At 31.7% G+C, this 16,632-nt stretch overlaps 1 protein-coding gene across 1 annotated transcript; it reads right to left on the bottom strand.

Moving 5' to 3' along the window:
* Positions 1-14,689: 14,689 nt before the first annotated feature.
* Positions 14,690-16,632, bottom strand: LOC132043541 (auxin-induced in root cultures protein 12-like). The gene is made up of 2 exons (XM_059434020.1): positions 16,087-16,632; positions 14,690-15,167 (listed from the first exon to the last, which is right to left on the bottom strand). The coding sequence occupies exons 1-2, from the start codon at positions 16,540-16,542 to the stop codon at positions 14,895-14,897; spliced, it is 729 nt and encodes a 242-aa protein (XP_059290003.1). The 5' UTR covers positions 16,543-16,632; the 3' UTR covers positions 14,690-14,894.

Raw genomic sequence — 16,632 nt, forward strand, 5'->3', positions numbered from 1 at the left:
TTAATCTTTAATTGATTAAAATGAATATATATATTTGGGAGACTATTCAAAACGGTATAGTTCTAATTTTTTCTTTTAAACTATAGCTGTTTGATCACTTTATCTATAAAAATATTAAAAATAATGGTCAAAGTCACATCTGAAGTATTTTGCGAGTTTTTTATCTGAACTATTACCAACTATTTATCAAAAATAGCATTTCGAATTTGACTAACCAAGTGTTTGAATACAATAGTCAAAAGTCTGTGATAACTTAATTTACTGATAAAAGTTCGTCCACATGACAATACGACTAATTAAGATGGTTAATTATATATTATAAGGATTAATATTAAAATTAATTATAAATCCAACTCAAAAGTATTTTTAACTCACCATTGATTAATCAAATATCATGGGGACTAGACCAAAACTTCTTCTAATAAATGGTTATCACACGTATCAAACATATTTTAGCATGTATATAAAGTGTGAATAATTTATGTTTTTCAATTTATAAACTGACACTAGTCCATAACAAGGATCCTCACCAAGATACTTGGGAATACTCGTGTGTATTGGGGTCCATTATATTTTATTATTTATTTGATACGTGCTTATGGTGGGTTTAATGGCGTGAGGCAACAAAACATGGAGTTTGCTCGAGACATGTTTTATTTCGGCGAATCATCTTCGAGTCATACCTCCACTTTTTGACTGTTTTAATTCCTTCTGACAATTGTTACCCACTAAAATACTCTATCTTAAATCAATAGCCTAATTTGTATTTTTTTTTTTTGCGTTTTTTGGAGACTATAGACAAGTAAATTCATAACTTACTATATTAAGTATTTGAATGAGTTTTAAGAACTTTCCATACTTTCAGAGGTCCTAAATTTTAATTTTTCACTGAAAAAATTTCAGTGGCTATTTCTCACTGAATGTCGGTGGAAAAAACTTAAATAGTATTATTTTCACACGGAAAAAATAGAAAGTTTCCCACCGCTTCAATGGGAAACTGTTTCCCACCATGCATTTTCCAGTGAATTGGTTTCAGTAGGAATAAGGTGGAAAAATCATGTTTTATAGCATAATTTTTTACTGAATGTCGGTGGAAAACTCTCTATTTCTTGCGGTGAAAGTAATTGAATTAGTATGTTAAACTATTTGAATCTGTGTGGATCCTAAAAATTTCTTGCACATAGATTATTTTTATAAGTAATATTTTATAGCAGGTAATAAGTGCATGACTATTACTACCCAATGCCTACTAAAAGTCTCCATCTTAAATAAATTGCCTAAATTGGTTTGTTTTTTGGAGACTAGACAAATATTTTGCTATACAAGTAAATATTAGTACTAGTGACTTAAGAACTTCCCATACTTTCAGAGGTCAAAGGAATTTAAGAAAAAAATAATTGAAGTATATGTAATATGTGTGGTTTGCAAAACTTTCTTTCATAACACAACCTGTACAAAGGTGTGTCATACGATGTAATGGGGTTATGGTCTATGTCCTCCATCATATATTATTTTTTTGTTGTGATAAATATACATGTTAGGGTTACGCCTTTATAACCCTCCACTGGTGGTGGTTTTGTTGGGGGAAAAAAAAGATTTCTTTAATTTTTTCCTTAGAGATTACTCTTATAATAAAATTTATTGAATAGAGTTACTTGTAATAAGTATTTGTACAAACTCACTAAATGTACATAAACTTTTGGTACTTCACAATCGTCCATTAACATGTATCATCATATAATTATTTGTGATGAGTTCTCTTATAAGTGTTAAACTGTCTTGGTTTGGTACAAATACATGATATTATTGAGTTAATTTTGGAATATTTATCTCTCATAAAAGGGTAAAAATCATTTTAGTCCTCCAACTTTACTTTAAAAATCAAAGACCTCCCCCAACATTGAACAATCGACATTTTCATCCTCTTATCTCAACTTCTCCGGCCATTGATCGGTAACTTTATATTATTTGACCGATCATCAAAAGGGTAAAAGGAAATTTCACTCATAGTTTTTTACTATTAATTAGTGAGTACCCTAATTAATAATATATAAATTTTGCACAGCTTTCTTCGTCAATTAATTCTAAAAACTTTCGCCGTTTTCAATTTTGCTCCATAGCAAGAGCAGTTCTTCTATTTCTGGAGAACCTTTCGAACCCTTGTAACCTTCATATTTCTGGAGAACAATTGTTTATCAAGGTTTGAAAGGTTCTCTGAAAAATATGGAGAACTGCTTAGGTTATGGAGAAAATTGAAGACGGCAAAAAGTATTAGAATTAATTAACGGAGGAAACTATGAAAAATTTATATAATATTAATTAGGGTACTAACTAATTAATTAAAAATATAAGTGAAATTCCCTTTTACCGCTTTGATGACAATCAAATAATATAAAGTTACCGGTCAATGTACGGAAGTTGAGATAAGGGGATGAAAATGTCGATTGTTTAATGTTGGGCGAGGTCTTTGATTTTTAAAATAAAGTTAGAGGACTAAAATGATTTTTATCCCTCATAAAACGAGTCCTACGTTATGCAAATATAAATGTCTATCTTTTTTCCCCCCTTTTAACCGATCTTTCAATACGGAAAAAAAAAAGGGAAAATTAAAGAAGAAACAGAAAAGTCATGGTTGGTATGGCTGCGAAAACAAAATAATCGTAAAATTGAATGCAATAAATTCTCCTTACTCAATTACTAGAAGAAACTAGTAGAAAGTAGAAATGGCACATTAAAAATGAGGATTCTTGGGCGGTCAGAAGATTCTGTGGATAATATTGGATCAGAGACAGAGCACTTTTCCGTGAGCCGACAGTACCACTTTACGTTGAAAGCGGAAAGAAAGAATTACAACTCCCTCCTGTTAAAAAAGAGTGACCATGTAGACATTTACACATTCCTTAAAAGCATATTATTGTACTAATTTCTATATAAAAATAGATAATTTGACTTAATTATCCCTAATCAAATAGGTAGGAATTGGTCACTTAACGTTTAATAAGGGCAAATCTAAAAAAACAAGATTAATTCTTTCTTGATTTAATAAGTAAACACTCTTGTTGAACAAAAAAATAAAACCTAAGTGAACGTTTTTTTTCTTTTAACCAGTGGAGTAAGCTTTTTCTTCACGGATTTTTAAACCTAATTCAATGCTCCCCACGTTTAACTTCCAAAGCCCATCAACCACCGCTGCGTTATGTAGTTGGATAAACATATAATAAGAGGTTTCGAGTTTGAATCGTTGAGAATCTTTTGATAAAAAGCTCTTTCTTTATATGAACCTATTTATGGACGGAGGCAGATATGGTCTATCGTATTCTGTAGCTATCGTTCAAATAGTGTATTTATGTTAAATTTTTTAATTAATATGTATAAATATTAATTTTAAATCAATTATTAAATTTGGAGTTATTGTTTTAAAATTCATAATTCATAAAGTGAAATCTTGGCTACTCTTCTAAACCTACGCCTAGTGCAAATTTGGATTAGTAAGACAGGTAGATTTCAAAATCGGAGATCCTCGGTTCCTTTGTGTAGCTAAAATTTAGTAATATGTTGGAATCTCATGTAGTGGGTTAAAGTTGGTCATTTTATATGGTCATGGATAATTATTTCTTTACGAGTTAGCGTCGTTGAGTTAAACTTAAGGTTCATAACATAATTTGAATTATCTCAATGATGGGTTTAATTTTTTATTTTTTTTAGAAAAAAATAGAGATAATATTACTATATTTTTGTGGTTTTTTATAACAATATAAAGTGTAACTGTTTGATTTTAAGACATATGAGGTGTATCTTCAATTGAGTCCGATGTAATATATGCCAAGAAGAAAAAAGGCAACAACCCAAGAAGAGCCGCATTAGTCCCGCAGGCATTTGAACTTTTTTGTCTGAACTTTCTAACACATGCTCAGTGAGCTTTTCTGCATTCAATGAATGTAGATTTATTTGACTAGAAGCTTTATTTTTGGGTTTCAAAAGAGAGGTATTAGTAGTATATTGTGCTTCTCTGGTAGGCAGTTTCTGCTTTTTTGTCTTAAAAACATTTGAGACGAATAAAAGGAGATCATATGTTAGCATAATTTGGCAACTAAAAATGTGACTCCCGTGTGAACACGCCGTTGTTATACTAACGCCATAATCTATATCTTAGATATGCTGTTGATTTTAATTAGTTTGTTAAATAATGATTTGCCCTCCATGATCTGCATATCCTTCTTTATATATACTACTTTGTCCAATAAAACTTGTACCCAATCACTATTTTCTTAACCTCAAAGATCTTTCAAAATTAAATAAGCGATTCTCGCCGTCATCAACCCTTTGGGGGGTATATATATTTCGTATCAATAATAAAGTAGACATTTTCTTTTAATTAGGTAAACTAAATAGATCGTCTTCAAGAGAATATTCGATCAAATAAAATTCCAAAATAGAACGAGAGAATTATTCAAATATTTCAAGTTAGCTGTTTGCCGAAAAATATGAGTAACATGACGCTTAATCCATTTAAAAATCGCAGCGTGGACAGAAAGCAGTTTGTCCTTATCCGAATTCTCGTATAATTAATCTACAAAATTTAACTACTAATCATTTTGTCAATTTTGATTAATTAAGTCTAAGCTGAATTAGGTGATCTAATAGCTAGTAATAATACTCTAATGCACAGGTGCTTATGGTACTCATTATCTAGTAGGTCGTAGGATAATATTTTTTCTTCGAGTGCTCAGTTGGATAACGAGTATTCAAGTGATTTATGATCACGTCTTTGAGGTTATCTGAGGAATCGTATTCTTGTTGGGCTAACGCGAACCAAAAAATATTCTCAACATTATGTGATATTGCTCAATTTGAGCTCAAGCCCGTATCATTTTTTTCGGAAGATCGACCTCACAGAATATCTAACACCTTATAAGTAATTTTTATATTTTACTTTTCATGTGAGACTTTGCTCACACACGCCCAACAATCTCTTCCTTGAACTAAGTTTACATGACACATTTATAAGTTGTATTAGAGATCAAACCCGTAATTATTGAGTATGTATAGCCGCCAAAACCAATTGGCTTCTTTTTGTGTATGTGTCTTCAAAGTTACGAGCAAAGGTAGCTAATCAGCCTATAGACAGGCAAACAGAGGCGGAGCCAGAATTTGAAGCTTGTGGGTTCGGGGTTCTAATTCTTTGAAGTTCTTTGGGTTCTAAATTAATAATTTGTACATATTTAACAAAAAGTTAATACAAACATATGATTCGGACGAAAGCTACTGGGTTCGGCCGAACTTACGCCCAAAGGGCTAGCTCCACCCCTGCAGGCAAAGGCACTAAGCCAGACACCGTGTTATCACTTGCCGAACCATTAGCTCTGATATCAATTATTGGGCTAAGTAATCTCAAAGGTACTTTTAAGGGAAAACTACGTATATATACATGTTAAGGAGAAATATTTACGAAACGTAACGATAGTTTTCCTTATTTACAAAACATAACGATATATTACAAAACATGACGGATTTTCATATATTTTTCGTTTTTTTATTTTTTTCAGAAAATATATATATTTTTATAAAAAAAATATTTTTTTTAAAAAAATATTTTTATTTTTTTTAAAAAATAATTTTTATATATATTTTTAAATATTAATATTTTTTTTTTTTTGCTCAATGGCTTAAAAAATTACCTCATATTTCTATGTATGAAAGTTGTATGAAATGTGTATGTGTGAGCAAAATTTTTAATATAATTTTCATATACAAAATTTTGAGCGAAAACTTTAAGCCTTGAATATTGTATGAAAATTGTTACAATGTTGTTGTAGTTGTATTAATTTTCCGTAAATCTAATATGAAATTTATATACAAACAATGTGAATGAAATTCTAAGTCTTGAGGAAGATATACACATTTCATACCATTCTCATGCATAAAATTTTAAGCATAATGTTTAAGCCTTGATCAAGATATACACATTTCATACGTTCTTCATACATAAAATTTGAGCGAACTTTTTAAGCCTTGAGCAAGATATACAAATTTCATACACAAAAATTTGAGCGATTATTTTAAGTCTTGAATGTTGTATCAAAGTTATATACAATGTTGTTGTAGTTGTATTAATTTTACGAGAAATCTAACATGAACTTTATACATGAAAATGTGAGCGAAATTTTAAGACATGAGCAAGATACAAATTTCATATTGTTTTCATACACACAATTTTGAGCGGATTTTTTAAGCCTTGAACGAGATATACACATTTCATACATTTTTCATACACTAAATTTTGAGCAAACTTTTTAAGTCTTGAGCGAGATATACACATTTCATACAACTTTCATACATAAGTTTTTGAGCAAAAAAAAAAAATATTAATTTTTTTAAAAAATAAAAAAAAAATTAATTTTTTTTTTTTTAAAATAAAAAAATATTTTTTTAAAAAAATGATTTTTAAAAAATAAAAAATAATTTAATTTTTTTTTTTTTTAAATATAAAGCATGTTTTGTATAGGATTTGTAATGTTATGTTTTGTAAATATAAAACTATCGTCACGTTTCGTAAATATTTCTCCTTAAGATGTATATATATGTCAAAGACCCTACTTTTAATATGTTATGATGTTATCCGCTTTAAGAAAACCCTCACAATTTTCTCCAAAAGGCCTCAAACCAAAATATCCAACACTTGTAAATAATTCTTTTCTTTTTGACTTTTCATGTAGAACTTTGTTCATACACACAACATTGCTAATGCTTGAGGTGGGGGTTCCAAAATACAGAACCCATAAAATTCATATCTTAAATCCGCTCTCATCGTCTGTAATTATTTCTTTTAAGTCCTCAGACTGAGTATAATTACACGTGTATCAGTGTGTGATATGCATGATGCTTACCCGGTTTTATATATAGACTACCATATAACGAGTCTGGTGCAATTAATATGGCTTGGGTTGACAATTGGGTGGTATTAATTGTTGCGGAAAGAAAAGGAATCGAAGCTGTGTCCTCTTAATGGTTAACATGATTGGAGAAGACAAAAGTTTGGTTTCATCAAAATTAATACTATGATTGAGGGACTAAGTCAATATTATTATGATGTCAATTGGCTTTGCTTGTTCTTTTACAAGCATAAAACTACGTACTAGTGTAGAATTCCAATCAGCTAAAGCAGATTCTTTTGCACGAGAGGTCAGTTTCTGCTTCTGCACAAATTGGGGTTCCTCACTCTCTGCCTATGTATGCTTAGAGAGAGAAGTCTTTTGCTATTTAAGTACAAAATGAACAGATTCTGGCTTCATTACACATATGATATCTTTTGGCCCTAAATTCCCAATTCTCCAGGGACCACTTTCATTTGCCACTTGCAATTCATTCCTTTCTTAATTTTCAATTGCTTCTTCTAAGGTTCTTCTCCCACTTGTCCCAAAACTCGGCGGTCGTTTAGTTCGAGGACTAAGTTATTTCAGGATTCTAATTCGGGTATTGTAATCTTGGGACTAATTTATTTCTCCATGTAGGTGGGATAAAATAACACCACATTTTATAGGATAAGGTGGGAGATCCTAGGATTAAACTTGAGATTAAATTTATACTTTGTTTTGTTGAAGGTATAAATTTATCCTGTAATTAGTTATAACTTCAATCAAATTGAGTATAAATTTAATCTCAAACTTAATCCTGGATGCCCCACTTTATCTCATGAACCAAACGCCCCTTAAAATAATATTTTTCATCACACTCAGACTCAGAGGCACTCAAGATCAAGGGAGGTTCTACACTTAAGTTATAGGTCCAACAAAAATAGTAATTTTAGCTCAGACTTTATTAGCAAAAAAATTGTAATCCAGAACACATAAATTTAAAATCTCGGATTCGTCTCTGCTCAAGATAAGAATTTGTCCGGTTCAAACTTAAAGTTCTTATCAGTGATTCAGTAATTCCATTGCATTTTTTTGAAATTGCGGGTTTAGAATTTAGTATTTCTTAAAACTTTAGTACTCATTTTTATGCGCATATATGTAAAACAATAGGTCCACCTGAACCCACGACGCTCTCATATTACATTCGCCTCTGCCAAACTCATAAGGTTTATATAGAGACACGTTTAATATAATTTTTTTTTTTTTTTGAGGAAAACGTTTAATATAATTAGAGACAAGTGTTTAAATAAAATTGTAGTATAGTATAGTCTAATATTAACTTTTTTAAGATGCTTATATGAGTTGACTCTTAGCAATTATTTGGTAGGTGAAAAAAAGAAGAAAAGGCATCATTAGTCCAAATACACATTTCGGACATTATACATTATTCAGTCCAGAAACAACGGGACAATTTTTTTTAAGACGGTGATTACACGTATCAAAATCATCACTATTCTGTTTCTTTAATTTGTACCAACAGTTAGAGCAGGCAAAGACACTTGTAGTGACAGGGGCTGTTCATTGGGTCATTTATCTCCACTGGAACTTGCTCTGCCCGACACTTGTGCTTGGATCCTCTGCATTCATTGTAGGTGCATGTTGGTGCCACTGATCCTATCATCAATCTTCTTGAATTCTCATTTACCCATCCTTCTCTATCCCCCTTTTTCATGACGAATATTGAAAAGAAACAGTTGAGCTCAGTAATCGAACCAAATTTTTTTAGTAAAAGGATGCGAAATATAAAGAAAAAAACACACGAAAAAAGTAAAGAGAAATCAACATCTACTAGATATGTACAAATAATAAGTTTGACGTTATATATACGGTGTAATTTTCAGGTTTGAATGAACCACTAGTCATGAATTGGAAAGACACAAAAGATAAATGTAGGAAAATAAATAATTACTACTCCCTTTGCTTCATTTTATATTACTTTGTTTGATTGTACACAAAATTTAAGAAAGAACGAAATACTTTTGGCACGTAACAAAAGTGCCCTGAGGTTAGTGGCGGAGCCACACTCTGCCGAGGGTGTTCATCCAAACCCCCTTGGTGGAAAAAAAAACGCTGTTTTTACAAGGTTAATATTATTTTTTATGTATATATAGTAGATGTTGAACCTTCTTAAGCTTATTCGTATGTTTACTTTTTTATATTTTGAACCCCCTCGGCGGAAATCCTGGCTCCGCCACTGCCTGAGGTGTTATGATCTTGAACATGACATACACTTCTACAATCATAAAGTTAACATGTCATCGAGAGTAAAATATGAAATTTAAAGTCAAAGCGTTATCCAAATGTGAAAGAATGTCTTTTTTGAAATAGGAAAAAAATAAAAGAGTGTCATATAAAATAAATAGATGGAATATACACACTTCTTTTGCCTATCTTCAATTGTATTAATTCTCTCTGAGGCGCAAAAATGCCATAAGCACTTCGATGATGAAGAACTGTCATGACTTCGTAGGCGTTTGGCCATAGATACCAAAAACAAATTTATTTTTTTTGGAATTTTTGAAGTTGAAGTTGGAGTTGGAGTTGTTGATATTTGGCACAAATATCGTGTTTTGAGTCATTTTACATCCCAATCTTATGACTTTTATCGCTTAATCCGTGACGCAATCGTCGTATTTGAACTTATGTCGTCGTATTTCATGTGTATAGGTACAGAGATGACAAATGATGGAAAAGTTGGCTTAAAGTGAGCAATTTTGGAGCATACGACGAGTAGACGAGATGACGAGTCAAAGGCCGAGGAACTAAAAAGAAAGAAATTCACCAGAAGGCTCCGCTTTTCCTCCGCATCGCGGGAGGAAAGCGTGCACAAAAGAAGCAGGCATCAGAGACGCGCGATCCTTCCGCATCGCGGAAGGAAAGCTTGAACCCTCAGAACATTGCGCGATCCTTCCGCGATGCGGAAGGAAAGCGGAACTCTGCGCGGTTCTCCCGATTCGACTAGGATTTGGTTTCCTTATTTTCTATTTTTACCCTAGGCTATATATAGACGTTTTATTTTGCTGAGAACTTGTCTTTGGGATTATTTCAAAGACTTGTAAGCCACCGTTCTATTTTCTCTCTCTAGGTTTAATTTATTTTTCATCTTTTTCAACCCTAGGTTATTCATGAATTCTTTTGTCTATGATCGAATCATGAGTAGCTAAACTTCTTAATTCTAGGGTTGTGGCGAAAGACTTGAAAGTGGATTTGATGACAATTATTATCTATTGATTTTTCATATTTTGGGTTGCTTATTTATTCTTGATCTTAATTGTTTGATTATCTGGCCAATAGTTAGACACTATACGTGGTGCGCGAATTGAACTTGAGAAAGGGAATTCACGTACGTAATAAGAATAAATAGAGTTTGTTCGATTTAATCGATTCGCTACTGAGGATAGAGATATACCCTTTAGCCCTACTTAGTTGAATACTGAGAAATAAATCCGTTCTTGTTACCTCTAATGACCATAGAGATATAGGCGTTACGAACATCCATGGGCTTGTGAGTAGTTCGAGAGAATATCATAAAGCATAATTAACCCGTCAACTAGTAACCCAGAAATAAGATAGGTGAAATTGTCAAGATCAGCGGATTGTCGAAAGCCATGACCCTAGATCTTTCTCTCATCGATAATTCTTACAATCTTTGTCAAGATATTCCCGGTTACAACAAACACCCATCACAAATTGTTTACTCTTGGTTGTAGTTTAGTTCAACAAACATCTTGATTTTCACTTTCTTGAATAGTTTCATCCGAATTTGAATTAGTTTAACAGTAGAATCTAAGTCTCTGTGGGATCGATATCTGGACTTAACAGTCTATATTACTTGTACGACCACGTATACTTGCGTGTGCGTGGCCATAGTTTTTGAAATTGTAGTTTTTGGTGACAGAAACTATACTATGAATACGAGTCTTGAAAATATATAATTCAGAAAGTAATAAGATAAAGTAGAGTATATATAAGACCTTGTAAAACTGCAGCTGAAGCAAGTAATAATAAGATAAAGAAGAGTAAACAATGGTAGAGTAGTGGTTTTGTGTTGACCATTCTCGACATACTATTACAGGAATATGTTTTCCAAGGAAAATGAAAGGAAAATCAAATATTTAATCTGGAAGGAGATAATAGGAAGTAGAGAGGGATATGGAAAATATTGTGGCTGAATAACCTATGAATATAAGCGATTGCCTGGCTACTTATTCAGTCCAGTGTAAGTATGAAGAGTATAAAGCACTTCCCTTCGATACATCTACGCGGTATGAATTTGAATTAATCAGATCATTAATTAAATTTTGAATACCGAAGGGTTAACTTAAAAAAAAAAAAAAAAAATCTCCAAAACACAAAATTCCGAACAAAACAACGACGTATCCAAAATTTAGACGCGTGTTTTCTAATTGAAAGAGTAAATTTTGAAATTTACGTACGTAAGTATATATAAACTCGATTCGGAAACACTGAATTTTGTTGAACTCCCAAACCTATTGTGAAAAAATAATTTGCATTGGCCCATTAGGATAAAATTACCATCAACCAACAAACTTCACAAGAGATTCCTTCCAAACATAGGAAATAGCTTAACGTTTTCTAATTAATGAAACCACTAGCTAGTAGCATGTGAAAACCAGCTGGTTCAAAGCTCACAGATAATTTGCTGTCACAGGGGAATTTAAGAGAAAAATACAGGTAACTTTTTTTAAGATAAAAGTGACATTGCCAGTAAGGATAGGTATGTGTTTTACATTACAGACAAATGTACGTTAATTAGGCTACATAAATTATTTTACCAAATACGTACTTGTTTAGTTGTACACTTGAGACTATACATAAATAACATTGATCAAGTTGGCACAAATCGTTAAGACCCCTTTTCAATATTATTGATTAATTTCATCCTAACGCAAGAATTCTGAATTTGCAAGGCGAGTAACGTTTAACAATAAACATTACCAAAATATGAATGTGATATATTGGTTACTGTAAGTGTAAGCTAAGTTAGAAAGAGAGATGGAAATGGAAATCAAAATGGCAGGTAGCTTTATGAGAGTTTGGTACTTTTATCAGTCTTATACTTCTATTTAATAATGACTGCATCAAGAAGCTATATTGAGCAAAGTTAATTTTTTTTTTTTTTTTAAATGTTACAGGAAATTGTTTTGTACTTCTACTGTTATAACGCATAAAACACAGTCACCATACGTAAAATTAGCTCAACCAGAAATCAATTAGTTGTGGAAAGTGAAATCCTGACGGGTCGGTTGAATTAAGGTATTGAAATAGCACAATCCCGATATAAAATATGACATATTTTTTTTCTTTTCTAATCATTTACTGAGGGTCCAGTCATTTGGGTTTAAAATAATCTAATGAAAAGACATTAAATCCTTTTATTTTTAGTTTAAAATAAGCGCGTGTTTGCACATTTTGCATTTTAACTTGTTTTTTTTTTTACTAGGTAAATAGTGAAATGGTAAATAATACAAAAATAAGTTCAAAAAGTAAATAATACGAAAAATAAGTTCCGGAGGGGTCATAGGACCTCCGCATAATTTAGGGTGTGTAGTTGATAATAATTTCGTCAAAGTTTGGGAGTGTTTCTATGTGTTATCCCTTCACTAAAAATACCTGAATAAGAGTATTTAAAGACAAAAATACATTTAGGATAAGTTTTCTCGCATAACAATCTTTGTGTCATCATTCAATATATGTTAATCTTTATTTTATTATTTGCTTCATAACTATTCCTACATTGTTATTTAGAGAAAATGGCCGGATCATGTCTCCCGACGTATGATCAGATTACCAACTACATACCCTTTTGACACGGGGGTTCTATTATCCCCTCAAATCTCAATTGTTTGAAAACGAATTTACTATCTTCCTAAATGCTTATGTGGCAAAGTGAATATATTTCACTCTCCTCGAGAGGCTTCAAAAATTGGTGGATCCAAAACCAAGACTTGGGTTTAGAGAAAAGAAGTCGTACTAGCATACATCGGTCCAGTTTCGTTTGCTTCGATGAATTCGAGTGTGTTTGGTATGAAGAAATTGTTTTCACTGAAAATGTTCTCTTGAAAAAGTTTTTCTTGAAAATATTTTTCTTTTTTTGGCAAGTGTGTGTTACTATTATTTTGTTGGTGAGCCGCAAGTGATTGTTAGCAAAAACCTCATGAAAAATATTTTCCCAAATATTCGCGTAGGTTTAATTTTTCCCCAAATGATAATATGCCTTTTATGTCGAGGATTTGAGAGTGAGAATGGAGACTGGAGAGGGGAGGAGAGTTGTTAATTTATTGTTGCATGCCACAAATCAAAATAACGTTATTTTCGTTGAAAGACAAAATAACATGACGCTTGTCAACAAGCCTTGTTAAATGATTCAGTTAGAGAGGACAAAAAAAGGCGTGTTAGGTTAAATTTGGGCGAGTTAAAATGTATCGGATTTATAAACGGCAAAGAGTATAAATAGTCGTACTTAGGACACTCATTTAAATACAAGCCGAAGTTTATAAAGTTAGTTAAAATTTAACCGCCTCAAATTCAAATCACTAAAGGTGAAAATAGCATGTCCGAAGTTTCAAATTTCAAATACACTGGCCTTTAGCTGAAAACTGCGTCGTGCCTAACTTCAAACCCAAATATCTAAAGTTGACATATCGCACGTAGACAATTAGAACTCTATGTTTGGCTAACATGTCTGGCAAATCTAAAATAGGAAAATAACCAATTGATACACATACTCAACAGTTGAAGAAGGCAGGCACAAATTTTAGCATCTCATTATGGGCAAAAAATTTAATATTCAAGGTGTTTATATATCATCAACACATGCATATACAAATGAGATTTTCTTAATAATTATTTGCATTTATAAGATGATTCCATCTTATTGGGTAATATCTTTTTCTTTCTTACGTGCGGAAAATTAGTCACTACTCCCAACATTTCAGCTTATGTGATATTGTTTCTATATTAGTCCATTTAAAAAAGAATGATACATTTTCATATTGAAAATAATTTAATTTTGATCTCCCATTTTATCCTAATGAAAAGATATTATAATCATTAAAACAATATGGCATGTTATTTAATTGGGATGAAGGAGTATAAGCTAGGACAATTTTCCAATTGATGCACACAACACTAAAAAGGATAGACACAATTTGTAACATTTCATTATGGGCCAAAAAGATTTAGCGCAATATTGCATAATCGATCTTCACCAAAGATATGGTTGATACTATATGAGTTTTATAACAACCTTCATTTAAAGGATCGTTTCATTTAATAGGTAAATTTTGTCACTAGCGATTGAAATGGGGAGAGGGCTTGGATTTATAACCTTCAACCTTTTTTTTTTAATTAAATAATATGTGATGACTCTATGAAAAAAAAAAAAAAAAAGTTAAGTAAAAGAATGTAAGATTTCCTAACTTTTAACGACAATAGTCATGTTCACACTTCACACCCAATTACTTGTAATTTTATATATATTGTGTTATATGAATCGTCATGAAACTTTAAGTTATTGAAAAATCAACCTTTATATTTCTTTATTTAATTAAGGTGTGTAAAATTGTTTTCCTAGATAAATAGGTAAAGTAGCCACTGCAGTGTGTTTTGTTATTTTTTTATCTTCTCTGAATGATGAGAATTGAAGATCCACACTGATTAAAATTATACGTTTCGTTTATAGTCACATGTGCATGAAACGGTGAATGAAACAATATTTTCTTCACCTTTTGAATAGAGCAAGAGCCAAAAATGAGTAATTGTACGTATTATTTTCAGAATATCAAAAAGACCTATGAATTATCGAAAAATCACCCTAGAAGGTTAAGGTTTCGTCGTGCATACTTTTTGCTGGATCGCATATAATAGCGCTCGTTCTATTTCTTCTTCTTCTTAATGACCTTACTCGTTGATTATAAAGTTTAAGTGTAAACAACTTCAAAATGGAACAAAGCTAATTTATTCCTTAAGTAACAAAAACAGAACTCCAAGAAACATGGCAAAGACGTAAAAAGTAGCATCATTATTCCAAATTCGTGAAGATCCACCAGTTTTATTTCCACTCTGTCCATCACCACCAGCGGAAACAGGGGCAGTGGTATTTTTTCCATCTCCACCAGAAGAAGTAGCCAAATTTAGAGTGTCTTTTGATTTCAAATTGTGAGGATCAAACTTATGCACCACTGGCATATCGTCTTTCACCGCCGGTCCAACTTGCCACACATGATTCACCTGTTATGATCAAAATAATCAGATGTCACACGAAAATTTATAAACCTTAAATGACAATAAAATGAATATACACCAAAGGAGACAAAAAAGAAAAAAGAAAAAATTGAAGTAGTTTATCAGAGGTTGATTAAAGATTTAAAGGCGATGGGGCACCACTAATTAAAAAATGTAGGGTATTACTAGAGTTGTCATCTTAACGAAATGAACTTAAACAACAAACTCAACCAGTGATCCCAACCAACCTTTGTGTATCTGATCGAGTCGCTAATCAGATATATTTATTTTCATCTTTCCAGGTATATACCACATAGGTCCGCCTCTGAGTCATTATTTATGGGCAAGATGAATATTCCATTATATAGAAGAAAGTGCAAAAGTTTTAAACTATTGACCTCACAAAGTTCACCCTTTAAGAGATTTACACAAATCTCGCAGTAACACTTGTGTCTCAGAAATCTTCTGATATCAATTAAAGAAAGTAGAGACCAATTTTTTTATTTTTTTTCTTTAACTCCAGTAAGAAAAGAACAAATATGAAAAAAATTATATTCCTTCTATCCCAATTTATGTGATACTTTTCACTTCGTGATATTCAAACTATATGAACTTTGAAGCTTGACCAACATTTTAAGATGTATTTTTTCACCAAATTGATATGAGAAAAGTTGCAACTTATAGTACTTTTAGTATAGTTTTCAAATATATAAATTTAATCTTAAAATATTGAGTTAATTTAAGCCAATTTAGCTTCAGAGTTTAGTTAAATTGACTCTCTAAAAGCAAAAAATATCACGTAATTTGGGAGGGAGAGAGTACTTACTTTTTTAGAAGAAAAACAACCATTATAGTAATGCATTGTTATTCAGTAAGAAAAAATTGTATAATAAGCAAATCAAAACAAATATCTACTAATATTTACCGTGCTCATATTTGCCGGTAGTACCAAAGTGGCAAAGATTCTCATGACCCCATTAGAGTACTCAGCTTTAGAATCCAACACAGTATAAAAAAGTTTATCAGTATGTGTAATAGAATTATACGAAGTAAGATCATAAGTCTTAATAACAATGGACCCATTTGGCACTTTAAATGCAATTAGGCACTGTGTCCCAATCATTGCTGGGGTAATTGGGTTAATTCCCCATGAAATCCAGCCATCAGAAGAGGTCAAAGGAGCAATAAAAGCAAATGAAAGTGTGGATTTTGTTGAATTGTATGTCCAGTGGAAAGAGGATTTTAGGGAAGGGAGATGGGTGCAGTTATCGAAGTGAGTGTTGTTGGAAAAGCTTTGAGACGAACAATTATGTGATATTGCAGGGGAAATTAGGAGAAATGTGATAAGAAATATGAAAGGGAGATGGAGAAGAGAGGCCATTTTTTTTGGTAGCAAATTGAGGAGTTTGAAGAAAATTTTGGGATTGATATTATACAAGGGAATCGTTATACTACTAACATAATGTGATAA

Source organism: Lycium ferocissimum, unplaced genomic scaffold, assembly GCF_029784015.1.
Source record: "Lycium ferocissimum isolate CSIRO_LF1 unplaced genomic scaffold, AGI_CSIRO_Lferr_CH_V1 ctg258, whole genome shotgun sequence".
In the NCBI taxonomy this organism is placed as follows: Eukaryota; Viridiplantae; Streptophyta; class Magnoliopsida; order Solanales; family Solanaceae; genus Lycium; species Lycium ferocissimum.

Coding starts and splice junctions, on each gene's coding strand:
- LOC132043541 (XM_059434020.1), bottom strand. CDS start 16,542: ATGGCCTCTCTTCTCCATCTCCCTTTCATATTTCTTATCACATTTCTC. Junction 15,168..16,086: donor TACCGGCAAATATGAGCACG/GTAAATATTAGT, acceptor TGATCATAACAG/GTGAATCATGTGTGGCAAGT.